At 40.5% G+C, this 18,549-nt stretch overlaps 1 protein-coding gene across 4 annotated transcripts in view; it reads right to left on the bottom strand.

Moving 5' to 3' along the window:
* PLEKHS1 (pleckstrin homology domain containing S1) overlaps nucleotides 1–10,008 on the bottom strand; it is a 29,185-nt gene extending 19,177 nt beyond the window's left edge. Inside the window, exons 1-2 of one of the 4 annotated variants that reach the window (XM_014867844.3) lie at nucleotides 9,800–10,008; nucleotides 6,223–6,269 (exon numbers count right to left, since the gene is read on the bottom strand). In XM_014867844.3, the coding sequence (XP_014723330.1) occupies nucleotides 6,223–6,250 (28 nt within the window). In that variant the 5' untranslated portion in view covers nucleotides 6,251–6,269; nucleotides 9,800–10,008. The remainder of the gene's footprint in view (nucleotides 1–6,222; nucleotides 6,270–9,799) is intronic. The other 3 variants (XM_014867842.3, XM_070482864.1, XM_070482859.1) reach the window with 3 other exon arrangements.
* Between the last annotated feature and the right edge of the window lie 8,541 nt (nucleotides 10,009–18,549).

Genomic DNA, 18,549 nt, shown 5'->3' on the forward strand with positions numbered 1-18,549 from the left:
GGAGTCCCTGAAGGGAGGAACAGAGAGAGAAAAAATACTTGAAGAAAGAATGCTGAAAATTGTACAAATTTAAAGAAAACTATAAACCCAGAGATCCAAGCAGTTCACGAACCCCCAATGAAAGCTACATGAAGAAAACTATGCCAACACAGATCATAAGCAAATTGCTCAAAACCAGTGATAAGGAAAAATACCTTAAAAGCAGCCAGAGGGAAAAAAGATATAATACATATTTAGGAAAAAACATAAGGAGGACATTCTATTTCTCACCAGAAACAATGCAAACAAAAAAACACTGGAAGAACATGTTTAAAGTACTGAAAGAAAAATACTGTCATTCTAGAATTCTACGTGCAGCAAAAATATCTTTCAAAAATGAAGAGAATTTCTGAATCAAAACATTTTCAGATATACAAAAGCTGAAGGAATTCATCATCAGGAAGCCTGTACTACAAGAAATATTAAAGGAAGTCCTTCAGGTGGAAAAAAAAGGATACCAGATGGAAATCTGAATTTATATGAACAAATGAAGAATACTGAAGTGGTAACTGCAGAATTAAATATATAACTTTTTTTATTATTTAAAACACCAAAAAAATTGATTGACTGTTCAAAAACATAGTAACAATGTATTGTGCAGATTATAACATACATATAAGTAAAATGCATTCCAACAATAGCATGAAGGGCAAGAGGGAGAAATGGACATGCACGTTTATAAAATTCTTATATGTGAATTGGTGTAAAATTACCTGTAATAAGATAGACTCTGATATTTTAAAGATGTATACTACAAACCCTGATGCAACTACTTTAAAGTGACAAAACAAAGAGTTATAATTAATAAGTCATTTTATCTCTTGATAAAATGGAATCATAAAAGATACTCAATTCAAAAGAAGGAAGAAGAAGAGGAAAAAGGGGAACAAAGAACAAATGAGAAAAATAGAAAACAAATAACACTATGACAGACTCAAACCTGACTACATCAATAATCACATTAAATGTAAATGGTCTAAACAATTCAATTAAAAGACAGAGATTGTCAAATTGGATGAAAAAAACAAGACCCAACCATATGCTGCCTATGAGAAACACACTTTAAATATAAAGACACAAATAAGTTACAAGTAAATGATCAGAAAAAAGATACACTATGCTAACAGCAGTCAAAAGAAAGCTGGAGTGGCTATATTAACATTAGTGCAGATTTCAAAGCAAAAAATTTTACCAGGGATAAAGCAAGTCTTTTTATAATGGTAAAGGGGTCAATTAATCAAGAGAACATAACAATCCTACACATTTATGTACCCAGTAACAGATCTTCAACATATACAAAGCAAAAACTGATAGAACTGTACAGAGAAATAGGCAAATCCACAATTATAGTCAGAGATTTCAGTACCCCTCAATAATTGATAGAAAAAGTAGGCAGAAAATCACAGAAATATAGTACATGTGAAAACACTATCAACCAACTTGACCTGATTGATATATGTGGAACACATGCAACATTTACAAAGACAGATCAGACTCTAGTCCGTAAAATAAGTCTCAATAAATTTGAAAGGATCCAAGTCATACAAAGCATGTTTTCAGAACATAATGTAATCAAATTGAAAATCAATAACAGAAAGATCTCTGAAAAAAATTCTGAAATAAATAACTCTTGGGTCAAGAAAGCAACTCAAAGATAATTCAGAAAGTTTTTTGAACTGGATGAAGTGAAATCATAATATATCAGAATTTGTGTGATGCCATTAAAGCAGTACTTAGGGGGAATTTCATTACACTAAACGACTAGGAAAGAAAAAAACTCTCAAATAAATTACTTCAGCTTCCATTTTAAGAAACTAAAAAAAGAAGAACAAACTGAATCCAAAGCAAACAGAGGAAAGAAAATAATAAAGATGTAAGTGGAAATCAACAAAATAGAAAACAGAAAAACAATAGAGAAAATCAATGCAATCAAAAGTTGATCTCTTGAAAAGATCAATAAAATTAATAAACCTGTCTTTTATTTAGCCAGACAGACCAGGAAAAATGAGAAGTGAGAAGACATAAATTACCAATATCAGGAGGAAAGAGGGGACATAACTATAGATTCCACTGATAGATAAAAGGATACTAAATAAATATTATGAATAAATTTATTCCAATAAATTTGAAAACTTAGATGAAATTGAAAAATTCTTTGAAATATACCAACTAATAAAGGTCACTCAAGAAGAAATAGATAACCTGACTAACCTTCTGCATCTATTAAAGAAATTGGAATTGTAGTTAAAAACCTTTATGCAAGGGGAACTTTGGGCCCAAGTAACCAATTATACTGGCAAATATGACAGCAAAAGCATGAGCACCAAAAGAAAAAATAGGTAAATTGGACTTCACCAAAATTAAAAACTTTTTTGCACCAAAGGACATTATCAAGAAAGCGAAAAGACAACCTACAGAATGGGAGAAAATATTTGCAAATCATATAGCTGATAAGAATCTGGTATCTAGAATATATAAACTTTTAAGGAAGAAATAATACCAATTCTACACAAAATCTTCCAGAAAATTGAAGAAGGAATATTTCCTAACTCATTCTATGATATCGTCATTACACATCCTGATAAAAACTCACAGCACACTAGGAATAGAAGGAAACTTCTTCAACCTGATCAGGGATATCTTTGAGAAGCCTATAACTAACATCATACTTAATGGTGAGAGACTGAATGCTTTTTCCCTAAGATCAGGAAGCAGACAAGAATGTCTCCTCTCCCCTCTTATATTCAATATTTACTGGGGGTTTAGCCAGTGCAATCAGGCTATTAAAAAAAGAAATAAAAAGCATTCAGAGCGGAAAGGAAGAAACAAAACTTTATTCACTGATGATATGATTGTGTATAAAATCTGACAGAATATACAAAAAGCCAATAGAACTAATAAGTAAGTTTAGGAAAGTTGCAAGATGCAAGATCAACATACAAAAACCCATCAGTTGTATTTCTAAACACCAGCAAAACAAACAACTGAAAAGTGAAATTTAAAAACAATATTGTTTACAATATCATCAAAATTATAAGTCCGTCAAAAGACGTGAATGATGTACCCCCAAAATTTCAAAATATTAATGATAGAAATGAATTATTTAGGGATTGACCTAAATAAATGGAGAGATATACCTTGTTCATTGGTCAGAAGACTCACTCTCGTTAAAATGTCAATTATCTCAAGTTGGTCTAGAGATTCAATGCAATCTCAATCAAAATCCCAGCAGGCTTTTTTCTTGTGTAGAAATTGACAAGCTGATTCTAAAATTCATATGAAAGTGCTAAGTAGCTAGAATAGCCAAAACAAATCTGAAAAAAGAACGAAGTTAGAGTACTAACAATACCTGATTTCAAGAACTATTATAAAGCTATAATAATCAAAACAACATGGCATAAAGATAGACAAATATATCAATGGAACAAAATAGATAGTCTGGAAATAAACCCATGCATACATGGCAACTGATTTTTGACAAAGATGCAAAGGCAATGCAACGTAGAAAGGAGAGCCATCTCAATAAATGACACTGAAACAATAGGATATCCGTATGAGAAAGAAATGAACTTGGATCCACATCTATAGAGTCAAGGCAATCTCTCTCAAAATCTCAATGACAGTTTTTGCAGAAATGGAAAGCCTATCCTCAAATCATATAGAATTGCAAGGAGCCTTGGATAGCCTAAACAATCTTGAAAAAGAACAAAGTATACTCATACTTCCCAATTTCAAAACTTACTACAAAAGCTGCAGTAATCAAAAGAGTGTGGTACTAGTATAAGGATAGATTCATAGACAAATGGCATGGAATTGAGAGTCCAGAAATAAACTGATACATCAATGGCTAAATTTTTGTGTGTGTGTGTGTGAGGAAGACTGGCCCTGAGCTAATCTCTGTAGCCAATCTTCCTCTTTTTGCTTGAGGAAGAGTAGCCCTGAGCTAACATCTGCACCAATCTTCCTCTATTTTGTATGTGCGACAGTGCACAGCATGGCTTGTGAGTGGTGTGTAGGTCTGCGCCCGGGATCTGAACCCATGAACCCCAGGCCACTGAAGCAGAGGGAGCAAACTTGACCACTGTGCCACCAGGCCGGCCCCCTAACTGATTTTTGACAAGGACACCAAGGCATTCCATGGGGAAAGAATAGTTCTTTCAACAAATCATGCTGGAACAAATGGATATCCACACGCAAGAGAATGAAGTTGGATCACTATGTCACACAATAAACAAAAATTAAGTCAAAATGAATCATTGACCTTAATGTAAGAGCTAAAACCATAAAACTCTCCGTTTTTGGCATTACAGGGGTAAATTTTTATGATCTTGGGCTTAACAATGGATTCTCAGATATGACATCAAAAGCATGAGCACCAAAAGGAAAAATAGGTAAATTGGACTTTACTAAAGTAAAAACTTTTGTGCATCAAAAGACATTATCAAGAAAGCGAAAAGACAACCTATAGGATGAGAGAAAATATTTGTAAATCCATATATCTGATAAGATTCTGGTATCCAGAATATATAAAGAACTCTTATAATGCAATAACAAAAAAGATAAACAACCCAATTGAAAAATGGGCAAAGGGCTCGAATAGACATTTTTCCAAAGAAGATATGTAAATGGCCAAAGAGCACAGGAAAAGTTGATGGTGATGTTTTGGAACCGGATAGAAGTGATGGTTGCACAACACTGTGAATGTACTAAATGTCACCAAATTGTCACTTATGCTCATAGCAGCTTTATTGGTAATAGCCAAAGACTGGAAGCAACCCAGATGTTCACCAACGGGTGAACGGATTAACAAATTGTGATACGTCCACACAACGGAATACTAGTCAGGAATAAAAAGGAAGAAACTCTTGATGCATGCAACAACATAGATGAACCTCAAAAGAATTACGCTGAGTGACAGAAGCCAATCAGAAGAGTGTATACTGTAGGATTCCATTTGTGTAAGATTCTAGTAAATACAAAAGAATTTAGAGCGACAGAAAGCAGAACAATAGGGAGCGGGATTGGGTGCTGGAGAGAAGGATTATGAATAGGCACAGGAAACCTTTTGGGAGTAATGCATATGTTCACCATCTTGATTGTGGTGACAGTTTCCCAGGCGTATACACATATCGAAACTTGTCAAACTGTACACTTTAAATATGTGCTGTTTACTGTATGTCAATTATACCACAATAAAGCTATTTCAAAATGCTCCATGCTCAAAATGCTTCAAGGGTTGCTAGTCATGTGGGGTCAAGGTCTGGCACAATATAAAGCCACATTTCTGCAGCCTTGTCTTCTATTCTCCCCCGTCCTATTTTATATCCATGTTCTCCTCTAACACATCCTGCCCTCGCCCACTTCACTGCTTGGGTTCATGCTATCGCTTTCTGCTGAGATATGCTCTCTTTTAAACCCCTACACATCCTTTAGGGTCCAGCTGAAAAGCCTTCTCCATAAAACCTCTCTGGATCCCCATAACTACTTGCATGCTTTTTCTTCTTCAGACTTCCACAGCATTTTGCACTTATTTCATGATTCCTGTCATAGCCTGATTGTATGTGTTTGTCTCAACTTCTCGACAAAGTTGAAAGTCATTGAGAGCAACGACTCCTATTAATCTGTACATCCACTGCAACATGAAGCACAGTGACTTACTAAAAACAGGTGCTTTGAATAAATGCTTGAAAATATTTATTTTTGAATTGAATTGGATAATTTGGTTTCTAAGTTACTTCATCCTAAACTCAGCCGTTCTAACCACTCAAGTGCAGTGAACCGTGTAAACAAGAACAAGAACATTTACACCTTGAGCTACTCCCATAACAAGCCCTGATAAAAATTCAGGCAGTTTCTCCAACTGAGAAGTTCATATAAAACTGAGGAAATACTCTCCAGTGTTTTCTGAATACAGTTTGTTGTCAGTACCATCTCCAAGCGAAAAATGGAACATTGGACCCATGAAAATCAGAAAATGTCAAGTTTCTAGATAGGTGAGCTCTTACAAATAATTAACTAAATCCAACAGCCTCTGCTACATTCTCCAAACCAAGAGTCATTGTCCCAGAATTCCACCCGTTATCCCCACTAAAACCATCTTCTGTATCCTGGTTAGTTTGATGGGAATCGTTTGTCATTTCCAACAAAAAGTCTCTTCCGTCTGAGAGTATGGCCCTTGGGTACCTGGACTCTTCGGGGCTTTGGCTTCCATTATGCCAGTCTGTTCTCACCTGTCAAAAAGAAGGGTTAAGCGTTAGTTAGTCCTCATACAACAGTATGCTTCACGGACTAGCCACTCGATCATTGAGTATCTAGGATGGTGCTTGTGAGTGTTGGTGAGGTGGGTTATCAGCCTTCCCCTTTCCATTCTTCCTCCCAGGATGACGGTAGCCATGGTAATGAGGACATGTCCAAACAGCCTGTGCTCACCTAGTGGTAGCTCTGTGGAGGTGTTATCAGGATGACTGAAGGAGCCGTCTTCCCTGGACTTTCTCTGCTCCTGCTCCGTCAGTGGCTCTGACAAGAGAGCCTTGGGGGAGGCAACACCAAGGAGGAGAGACAAGAACAGGCAGAAGGCAGGGTGCTATGGATCACATACAACTGAGGAAGCATTTCTGGCCAAGAGAAAGTCCAAGACAAGCTCTTCTCCATGCCAGGAACTTGCTCTCTCCAGAAGGAAGTTCCTAAGAGCAAGGATCAGGGAATACTCCTGTTCTTAAACTTCCTCAGCCACTGAGTGGCCCGTTCCCAAGGCTGCCCGACTTGGGGGGCTGAGGCTGAATGGTGAAACTGACTCTGAGAGGTGAGTCCTTTCCAGGACAGCTCTGCCTGCTGGCGATCCCATGACCCACACTTGACCCTGCGACAAGGGGAATCCCACAGGGTGAAGGGCTGCAAGCAGATGTGATCTTTGAAACAAGAATGTGCCGGTGGCCAATATTTACCTGAATTCAGACTCTCAAAATAGGAGGAAGCACTGAACAGGGCAGTGCCAGGGAAGTTGCAGTGAAAGGGGAGGAGGCAAAGGGCCCTCAGCCATCCAAACTGCACAGTCATTCTTTCCCTCCTGACTCCTCTCTTTCTTCACCATAAATTCATTCATTCCTCCTAAGGCATAAATGACTCACAGCAATTCTTTAACCATATCTATATATGTATGATTATCTATATATATATTTTAAATGAAGATGAAAGTCTTAAGGTTAAGATCACAAGTTCTCAAAGTGCACTCTTTCGGTGATTTGTCAGAGGCTTGTGGGAGCTATTTAAAGACCAGTGGGGCTTTCCTGGACCCTGAACTCAGACCTTCCTTGACCAGAGAAAAGTTTTCTCTATTGAGGTATCCCCTGGGTAGGAACAATAGTGATTATCCGAACAAATAACAAGTACCGAAGGAAATCACAGATAAGACCTTTCTGGGGTGTCTGGAGGCAGACGTTGAGGAACTGGTGCCCCCCACCCTCGCCTGGTGCAAGGAGCACAGCTAACTCTGCGCAATGAGCTGTAACCCCAGGAAAGGGGCCAGGCCATCGAGACCGAAGGCCACTGTTCCCTGAGAGAGCAATTCTGCACAAGGAAGAGGAATACAACCTACCTAAAACTTTGCCCACTTCCCCCAAACCACGGACATTAGAAAAAAACTTCACCCCTGAGATTGTGCATCAAATCCATGAAGTTCTTTCCAATTTCAGGGATTTCAATGCCTGAGGCAGAACTAGGGACTGGTGGTTCTCAGCTCACCACCCTTCCCTCCATCCATGCCTGTGGCACTTGGCCACCCCTCCCACGGGGCGTTGAGCCTCGTGAGTGATGGAGTGAGCGATGGCGTTCCTGGATCGGATCAGACGACTGTGCTGGAGAGATTAACTGAGGGTGACATTTTAAAGCAGTGTGTTTACTGCAAGCTCTTTGTTAAAAAGCCAAAAATCATTTTTCTTCTTGATAAAATAATTATTTGTAAAGCCTTTACAGTTTATAAAATGTGTTGCATACATGATTGCTTTGGTGTCTCAGAACTGTCCTGTGAGATCGCTCATTTTATAAATGAAAAACTGCATCTGAGGGAGGAAGAGCCATGGGACGTGGGTAAGGTTCCCTGGCAGAATCCCACACCGCTCTACACTGATGCTCGTGGGCACTCCTGACAACACTCGTGCTCCCTGCACACAGTGGACGGCAAAGGGAGCTTCGGAGGACAGCTCTGGCCTCCCAGGGCCTGCGAAAGGCTCCGAAGTCACATGTAGGGATGCTCCTTCCTCACCTCCCGACCCACCATAAAATGCGATGACACAGGAGGCAGCAGCGTGTTAACTCTGGGATCTGGATTTAAACGTCCTCTCCATCACTTATGAGAGATGTGACCTCGGGTACATTGCAACATCTCTCCACCCCTCCGTGTCTTCATCTGTAAAATGGAAGCGATCATACTACCAGCCTCAGAGGACTGCCGTCAGCATCACCTGAGAGAAGCTGGCAAGGAGCATTCAATATCTAATAGGTGCTCAATAAATGGTACTTGTTAGATCATTTCCAGGTCAGATATTCTATGATTCTGATTGTTTAATAATGACTAGCATTTATTGGGTACTTAATACATTCCAGGCACTTCTAAGCAAAATATGTACAATAGATTTCATACATATGTACATAATGGATTTCATATATATGTACACACAAGGGATTGTATACATATAATGTACATATATTTAATATTATCTATATGAATTTCACATTATGTGTTTGTGTTAAAAACAAGACAACAGCCCCAAAATGGAGCCACTTATGTTAAAGCCTCCATCACCAAACTGAGACAATACTTAACTATTACAGTTTTGTCTCTCCTAGAAATAGAATCTTAACTCAGTCACTCAGGAATCACCTAGTCAGTACTGGTGAAGCCATCTGCCTGACAGACCTCTGCCCCTAAAGGAGGAGACCTTGTCGCAAAGAATTCGCTTTTTCCTAGTTCAACTTCCTTGTCTCGCTGCCTTCTGCCAATAAGTCTTTCATTTTGTACGGCTCCTCAGAACTCCTTTCTATCTATTAGATGAGATGCTGACTGATTCATGAATCATTGAATAAAGCCAATAGATCTTTAAAATTTACTCAGTGTAATTTTATTTTTTAACATAAGAAATCCAGTATGTGTATACATATATATGAAATTCATTATACACATATATATGAAATCTATTACATAAATTTTGCTTATATCACATAAGTAAAATTGTAGTAACATATATTATATAAATGAAATCTCATTCAATTTCATATATATAACATAACAATACTATAAAGCTTACACTATTTTTACAATGATACATCTTTTTTAGAGATGAGGAAACCATTACTACAGAGATTAAGCAATCTGCCTTTGATCACACAGTTAAAAAGAAGCAGAGGCAGAATTCTAACTTGAAAGTTGGTGTCTGAACCACTTTGCTCTTCCTCCTATCTAAGAAAAAAGAATGAGATCTTTTCATAGTTCCACTTGCATCTCTTGTCATTGCCCCCAAACAAAAAAGCCTTTCAGATTTAGCTCTTTGATCTCTTTCAGGAGAATCTACCCACTATCATTGCCTAACCTGTTCATTGTAATGTCATTTGGGATTCGATGAATGTGATACCAAGAGGTTCTATTTTCCTCTGACTGTATAGCCCAAGTGTGAAGATATAGCCCATAATAGCAATTTTGTTCAATTAAGCTTCCAGATTCCCACAGCCTTGAGAACCCAAACCAATCACACCAAGCAGTACTTACTGGAAGCCAGGCGGTCCCTCGTTCAGTTCTCAGCAGAGGGTCCTGTCCCTGAGTCTCCTGAACTCACCCCTGCTCATTCTGAGCTCTGAGTGCCAGGGTGAAGATTAAGTACAAGCTCTGTTTGAAATGCAAATCAACAGGAAGTTCCCAAACTTCTACCTTATGGCAGATTTCACTCTTGCCCCAAGTTGAAATGGAAGCTGGTGTCCCAGGGGAAGTCCTGGGCTTTCATTCTTCCTGTGGCTTGGCACGGAACTGCCCTTGGCATTCTAGCTGTCTGGCAAAGAAAAATGAAAGCAAACAAATAAAAAAAATTCCTGCAGATTTTGGACCATAGTCACAATGACTCTTATTGAGGACAGTGCCAGCTCAGCCTTAACCCCCTGCAGTGACTACCATTGAAATAATTCTTCTGTTTCCCACCCATCAGTATCTTCCCAATGTCCTCCTGGGGAAGACAGAAAGGATTTCTTTGTGGCAGATGAGGAAACAAAAGCCTGGCTTCTCCAACATGCTTGCACACGCCAAGGGTCTCCAGGAAGATTTGCTCATTCGTCCATAATAGAGTTGTCATCAACAGGGTGGCACAGCCACCCAACGAATCTTAAAAATAAACAGACTACCATGAATGGCCATTCTTACACTTACTCAGTGGTATCTGGTCACCAAAGGGCTTTAGGCATATTTCCATTGATATTAAAATTTTTTAGGGGAACAGAGGAAGTGGCTAATGAATTTTAACTTCTTATATCACCTTTATAAGTGAAAGTGTGTATTTTAATCGTTATTTTCACTAGTGTAGCGGTCTTCAATCAGCTCTGCTACATATATTCATTGAGTAGCCTTGGCTGGTTACTTAAGTTCTCTGAGTCTGTTTCCTCATCTGCAAAATGGGGTGGATAATGCTGACCTCACAGGATTTTTTAAAAAATCAAGTAAGATTTCACATATAAAAAGCATATAGCACAGTGCTTGATCTTGGTAAGCATTCAACAAAAGTTATTTTTCTGTTTTTCCCTTTTGCACCCTAGGAAGGGTACAGGTATTACTGGTTCCTTTATTTAGCAGATCTAGCTGGCCTTCAGACATGCAGAAATGATTAATTTTTCATTCACTTCCTGCACAGGACAGGTTTTGTTTGATTTAGGTGAAATAGTTTCTTGGAATGTATTTCCTTGTATGTTTCTTTGGGCTAGCTTTCGACTACTTTGGAAATAGTCTTTAGCATCTTTACATTTGGTCTTCAACCAGAAATTACTAGTTGCTACTCTAGGTAGTTTATAGAAAACTTGTGCTGATCTCCACTTATCCAGGAACTATAAAGCTACAGATAGCCCATTGTCATAATCCAGAGACCTAAACAAAAAGAGGAAGAGAGAAAATTACCTTAAGACTGTGTTCCTTTGGAAAGGATATACATAAACCAGTTAGTCAGACAGATGGACTTCCCGTCTATCCATCCATCCATCCATCCATCCATCCATCCATCCATCCATCTATCTATACATCTATTCACCCACCCATCCCACCCTGTTCTAGGATTTTGGGGTCATATTTTCCCAATAGTATTACAAAGCTCTTTGAGGAAGAAGCTTACTGTATCCTACAGGTACCTAGGAAAGCTATCTGTATGGCAGATGCTATCTATAAAATAAAAACTTATGAGCAACCAAAAATTGGCACAAACACCAAATACTAAACTTGTGAGAAGTAAACATACCTATGAAATGCAAGTCTAGTTTCCTTTATAGTCTCCAGTGACCTGTAAACAAGGTATCAGTAAAATATTTGTTGCAAAAAAGCCATCAGCTCCTCCTTGGGAAGATCAAATGAGTTATTCCATGACTTTGCTCATTATGCTGCTCCATCATCAAAGTGCTCTTTAGCTCTACAGCCTCTCAATTAAAACACAACCAAAGTGTTCATATTACATGAAGAAATCTAAGACTTACTGGAATTTTTCTTTTACACATAATATATCATTTAATCCCAACAATTTTGCAGGATAAGTATTATGATTCCTTAATTTTCAAAGGAGGAAACTGAAATTTAGAGAGAAAAAAATAACTTCTCAAAGTCATGCAGCTCGTAAGTGACACACAGAAATCATACTCTGGTCTGCCTTGACTCCAAAGCCTGCATGTGCTCTTCTGTACCCACTGCTGTGTTGAGTCCTGGGCTGGGATGTGTTGGCCTGGGCGCTTGGCTTGCTCTGCCACCAACTGTGTGACACTGCATAGGTTGTTCTGAACATAATCCCACGGTTGTCCCTTCATCAAAAACTCTAAGTACCCATTCAGCTCTGATTATGATTATGCCCTAGAAGCAAAACCATGACTTACCAACATGCAGGCTGTCTCACTACATGTTGCATGCTTATTCTCCACGAGCAAAGTGAATATGCCTCTGTCGATGTCACCAGTGAAGGAATGACATCAATGACATCACTTCGGGGCATCCTTGCTGTACTGCTTCTCTGGAACAAAGAATTCAAGGGAAGCAAGGAGAAAGCTGTACACAGGAAAAGTAATAATAACAAAAGTGCCTTTTAGATTGTGTTAAAATGATACCAGAGAAAAATCTATTTTCTATCACTGATTTGGTGGTGGTCTGAACCATCTTAAATTTGTAAAGAGAATAGGACTGATAATATAAAGCATTTTATATGATTCTCTTCTATGATGGAATTTGAAAATTGCTATACAATTAGGATTGCTTTTAACTGCAACACTCAAGACACACTCAACAATACTGGCTTATAATTTATTTACCAAACATCATGCAAGATGCCTGAAGTGAAGCAGTTCCAGAGTTGGTTTGATGACTCAGTAATGTTTGAACATTGAGTTTATCTCTGATTTTCTTGGCCTTTTCTCCGTGGCCATAAATTTGCTGCCAGAAGCATCATGCTTTCACAAGCATCTCAAGAGAAGGGTTGGAAGAAAAGGAGCATTTTCTTTATGTACTTTCCACTTTAGGGAGGAAAATTTTTCCTACAAGGGCTGCAGAAGACTTCTTTTTACATCTGATTGCACACATTAGATCTTGTGTGGTCTCAAGACCAAGAGGAAATGAGATTTCTTGGCTTGGCTTGCACCAATCATGGTTTTTTCCTTGCCATATGAACAAAATTGGGGTATAGTTAGGCAGGAAGATGGAGGACACCTGACGCAAAGACATCATCATCTGGCCTCTGCCTCCCTCTCCAAGATCATCTCCAAGAACTCTCACTTTTGGTCTCTGCGCTCTAGGCACCTTGACCTTTGTATATACTGTTGCCTCTCACTGGTTCATGCTTCTCCCACCTCTTTACCTGGCTAACTACCTCTTATCCTTCAGATCTCACTTCTCAGTGATTCCTTCTCTCCCCCAGACAAGGCCAGGTCCTCTTATGATATGTTATCATGGTGCTGTGTTAACTTCAGAACCCATTTTACCACTTGTAATTTTATATCATTTTTCTGATTATTTGATTAAGGTCTGTCTCTTCCTCCACAAGACAGTGAAGTCCATGAGGATTATTATTATGTCTGTTTCTGCTGACCACTGCATCCCCAGTAGCTAGCTTAAATACCTATCTCATTATTTATTTACCGTGTGCCTACTATATGCAAAGTTTTATATCATGGATAAATAGATAAACGAAAAGATGAATGTCCTTTGAGAGCTCATAATTTGGCTAGGGAGACCAGAGACAACAAACTCTAATACTCCAATGATCATAATTCTACTTCACTTTTGTGCCCTACTCCCATGGCCACACTTTGGACTTTGTCATTATCCATCCCTATCTGACCTTTGGTAACTTTAATTCTGGTACCCCACCTTCAGACTGCAACTTCCCATCCTTCTACCTTTTCTGTTTCCTCACTTCAACCAAACTGTTCTTTGGCCTCTTCAAGTCCTTAAGATTATTGACCCTTCATCATACTTTTACCACGTCTGCTGGGCTCGGTGAATGACCTTTTCTAGCTGAAACTGCCATTCCCTTAACCCACCAGCAACGGAGATGAACCAAGCGGGACTTTGTACAGGACAATCACTGACTGGATCAGGATGAGCACTTGACCCTAGGGCTGCTCCTCCATCGGTTGGCTGGTGATCCATCCATACAGTGGCCTGACATGAAGAGTTTTGTTTAAAAGAGGCAATGGCAGTGAAGCCTTGTTGAAATTCTTTCTTTCCTTTGATTCCAAGTTACTCTTCTCATCTCATTCTCTTCTGCACTGATCTATTTTATTTGTCTCTTTTCAGAATCCCCAGAGCTTGTTCCTTAGATATTACCCCACTCTACCTGTATTTCTTGATGCTGGAAGTGTTGAGGGGCCATTGAGATTGGTGACCATGAATCTGGCAAGAATCCTGTCTCCCTGATGTGTGATTTTCTCTAGCAGCATTCAGCTGTTCAGGAGCAGACATAGCAGATCCATGCGATGAGGATCATTCTGGGTTAGGGTTTTTGCCAAGGAGATGCCACAGAGGGACAAAGGAGCAAGGGAGTTTAGGGCATTTGGAAAAGGGTACCCAAAATGATGAACCATGGAATCAGAGGGGCATAAGGAGGGAAGAGATAATGGTTGGGGGGAGCGGTGTGGGTTCTAGGGAGGAAGTACTAGTGAGATCAAAGATAGATGGGAAAATCTGGCTGGAAGGGTAGGAGGTGGTGTTTGGAGAGAGCCTGACTGACTGATGACTTTAAAAGTAGAGGAGCTGTGGGGAGTGGGTGGCTGAGCCAGAGTGTAGAAGAAGGTCATTGGCAATGAGGAGGTTAAGAAACTGAGAGGCTAAGGTGTTTGGTCATCCACATGGATGTCCAGTTTATGGAACAAAATCCTTGTGAAGTTCTCTAAAGGTTTTTGAGATATGAGAAACAGAATAAAGGTAACCATCTCCACCCAATTCCTCCAACACATATATACAACAGTGTTTATTTTTATACTTGGATTCATTTGTAAAAGCAAAAGCAGACATAGCTGTCAAAGGAGGACCCTTGGATCCATAGAAAATTGAAGTCAGAATCCTCTTTATTTCAAAAGAATAATTGGGTCTAGTTTCTGGGGATTAGGGAATATGTATAGCTGATAGACAATGGTCTAAAGAGTGCAGGTTAGGGAGACAGCCAAGATCATCACTGGGGCCCGGGGACGGCTGATAGGGGTTGCTTCTTTTTATTTTTTCTTCCCTTCCTTTCCCCTTATTGCCTAACATCCTTATGTTGCCCACCTGGTTGGCACTGTGGCAATGGGATGAGGGTTGATAGGCAAGGGGTGGCAGTATACCACAATACTGAAGAGGGAGGGACAAGCAGAGTAGAAAGGAGACCCCAAAAAGTGGGGATCCTATGCAGTAGCCTCTTTTCCAAAAGCCCATCACTTGTATAGGATGTGGTACAATTACTGGCACCCTGTGTTTCTTAAATACCCCTGTTGGTCATAATGGGGCTTCCCTGCCACTCTGGATTTCAGAGCTGCCCACCATATTTGTACTTGAACTTCTATTGTAACAAAAGTTCTGGACCTGGAGAAGAAAGAGCATGTTCCATACGGAATTTGTATGAATTGTGAATTTGAGCAATCAGGTGAAGCCCATAAAATCAGCATTTAGCGTTGTTTCACTCTTCTGCCTTTTGTCCTGGGAGATGTATATATATTTCAAATGCTTTTATCTCTTTCACTTCTTATTTAAGTTGAAAGCAGTTAATAAGAAAGAATATTTTATTTCAGCATTTATTGGTACCAATTGCATAACAGGCACTATTGGGGATAAGAAAAGAATTAAACATAGACCTTGTTCTTAGTGACCTTATAAGCTAAAATGAGAAATAAGTGACATACAAAAACAAGCAGTGTGTCAGTCAGGGTCCTAGCAGGGAACAGCATACTCAGTTATTGAAGGGACTGTCTACAGAAGTGTTGGTTGGATTCAGACAGCCAACAGGGATGGCGAAGCATCCAGGGTCTAGCAACGGTAGGAAGCCTTTACCACCTCTAGGTCTGCTAGGATAAGAGGAAGGCTCGGTGTCACCTGATTCTGATGAGAGCTGTAGGTCTGTGAGAGGCACCACCCTACAGGAGCAGTGGCTATTGGAAGGGGAACATGCCACTGTCAAAGCCATGGTTCCACACGGAGAGAACAGGGGTGGGTGGGGGTGGGGTGCAATGGGGAGAAGCCAGCAAAGGAGATTGAAAAGGAGCAGTCAGAGGAGAATGTGAAAACCCAGGAGCATGTGGTATTTGGAAGCGGAAGCAAGTGTTTCAGGAGGAGGAGGGGTCAGCCATGTCAAATGCTGCCAAGAGGATGAGCGAGATGAGGACTGAGAACTGACCGCTGGATTTGGGAAGACGGACGTCATCATGGCCTTGGCAAGAGTTATTTTGGTGGAGTGGTATACAGTGAAAAGCCTGATTGGAGTGGGTTAAAAAGAGAAGGGGTCCATCTGCTGGGGCACAGAGCAGGGCAGAGAAGAGTAGAGAATAGTAGAAAGCGGCTCTGGAGGCACAAATGGAGATGATCCAGAAGGAGTCTAAAATGAGGCATATGAAGCGGCAAGTGCTGTCAGAGCAATGCAGATCAAGAGTCGCCGGAAGTCAGAGGAAGGAGCTGTTCTTCCAAAGAGGGAAGAGGACGAGACCAAGGGAGGTCTCACAGAGAAGGTGATGCCTCAACAGGGTCTCAAAGTCTCCCCATCTTGTCACTTCCCAGTTGCCCCGGGACCCATGTGCCTCTTGGTTAATGGACACGCTCTTGACTCTTTCATTGGCCTCAGCCACTGGTTCAGAGGCAGAGGGAATCTCAGGACTTGTGAGTAGGATGCTGGGTCAAAGGCTCCCTCTCTTCCTCTGGGCAGTGTAGTGTGTGGACGGGAGAGCATTTTGCTTCCCTGAGTGAAGCCAACGTGATAATGAAGACGACACAGGGAAAGAGCAGAGCTGAAAGAATTATAGAGATACAGAGCAGCAGTCTTGACGACTTGGCAAGCTCTGGATCAAACCATGCTTGAATTCCATCCTTCCTCTGGACTTCCCTGTTAGGAGAAATGGAAATTCTCACAACTGTTTAAATCAGTTTGCATTAAGTTGCCTGTTTTGTGCAAATAGAAATCATTTTAATTGAGAAATGTTGTGATTTGAACATTAGGAATGGCCCAGGGATAGAGATAAGGGAGGGAGTTGGGAAGGAGAGAAAGGATAAAAAAGGAAGAGTATAAAAAGATGACTCGGCATAGCACAGTATTTTTAAGCACTGAGTCAGCCTTCCTGGGTTCAATATTGTGCTCTGTGATCTTGGAGAACTCACTTAACCTCTCTATGCTTCAGTTTCCTCATCTTTAAAATGGGAACGATAATAGTACCAACTTGATAGAGTTGTTAAGAGGGTTAAATGAGCAGATACTTGTAAAAAACTTAGTGCTTGGCACACAGTAAGCTCTTTGTTAAGTATTTGCCAAACAAATCAAAGTCACTGTGTCTAATTTACAACTAAAGTTTGTGCATGAGTCTCGCCTCTAATGGGAGGGGTTAGGCTCCCCTCTGAGTGGGAATGTCCAAAGTGACAATGTGGGTGTCACGTCATTCTTTCCATGTTTCACGTGAGTAAATAGAGGCCACAGGAGGCTCGGAAATCACCTAAGAGAGAACCTGGTAATAAACATCATGATGGAGGTGAAGCTGCCAGATGTAGAACCGGGACACTGACTTTAGGCTTCTGGTCTCTTCAACTCCCTGGGAGCCCTTGGGTTTGCTCCCTTTCTCAGGTAAGAATGACCTCCAGGTACCGAACAGGCCTACTAGTCTATGGGTCTCATAATAACACCACCTTAATTGACTCTGCAGTTTACCATTTATAAAGCACTTACAAAGCATCTCCTTCTGCTCGCACAAAAACCTCGTGAAGGAAGCAGGGTATATATTATTTTCCATTTTACGACCAAGAAGGGAAGCCGGCTGATAAAAGGTTTGATAGCAGGTAAGTTACCACCAAGGGTAAATAGAGCTGAATCCCACTGGAAAGCTCTAGAAGCCAGTGTACAGCAGCCACCTCAGTTATTCCATGTATGGGGGAGGGAATCAGGGTATTTATAGACCAACTCCTGTCAATCATCAGGGGGACATGAATTTTTGGCATTTCTGGTGTGTCTTTCATGTAGCAAAGTGGGTGCAGAAGACGAGAGGGATCCCTCAAACAAAGACGTGGGTGCTGGCACTGTGAGTCAGCCTGTGCACAGACAGAGGTGGGGTGGCCAACACCAGCATCTGCTACAGTCTCTTCTGGCAGGATGCTCTTGTCACCTTTTCTTGCAAACAGGTCTGTGAAAGGCAGTTTTTTAGTTGGGGGCATTGCTCTTGTGGCTTCAATCAGGGTTTTGGGGGTAAAGAAGTAGAGAGATATGGTAGGCTAAATAATGGCCCCCAAAGATGTCCACATCCTAATGCCTGGACCCTGTGCATATGTTACCTCACACGGCAAAAGGGACTTTGCAGAAGTGAGTAAGTTAAGGATCTTGGGATTGGAAGACTGTACTGGCCTATCCAGGTTGGGCTGCTGTAATCCAAGAGTCATTACAAGATGGAGGCAGGAGGTCAGAGCAGAGAGAAGATGCTGTGCTGCTGGCTTTGAAGATGGAGGAAGGAGCCAAAGGCCAAAGAGTGTGGGCAGCCTCTAGAAGCTAGAAAAATCAAGGAAAGAGATTCTCCCCTGAAGCCTCCAGGAGGAACACAGCCCTGCAGACGCCTGATTTTAGATTTCTGACC

Source organism: Equus asinus, chromosome 2 (assembly GCF_041296235.1).
Source record: "Equus asinus isolate D_3611 breed Donkey chromosome 2, EquAss-T2T_v2, whole genome shotgun sequence".
In the NCBI taxonomy this organism is placed as follows: Eukaryota; Metazoa; Chordata; class Mammalia; order Perissodactyla; family Equidae; genus Equus; species Equus asinus.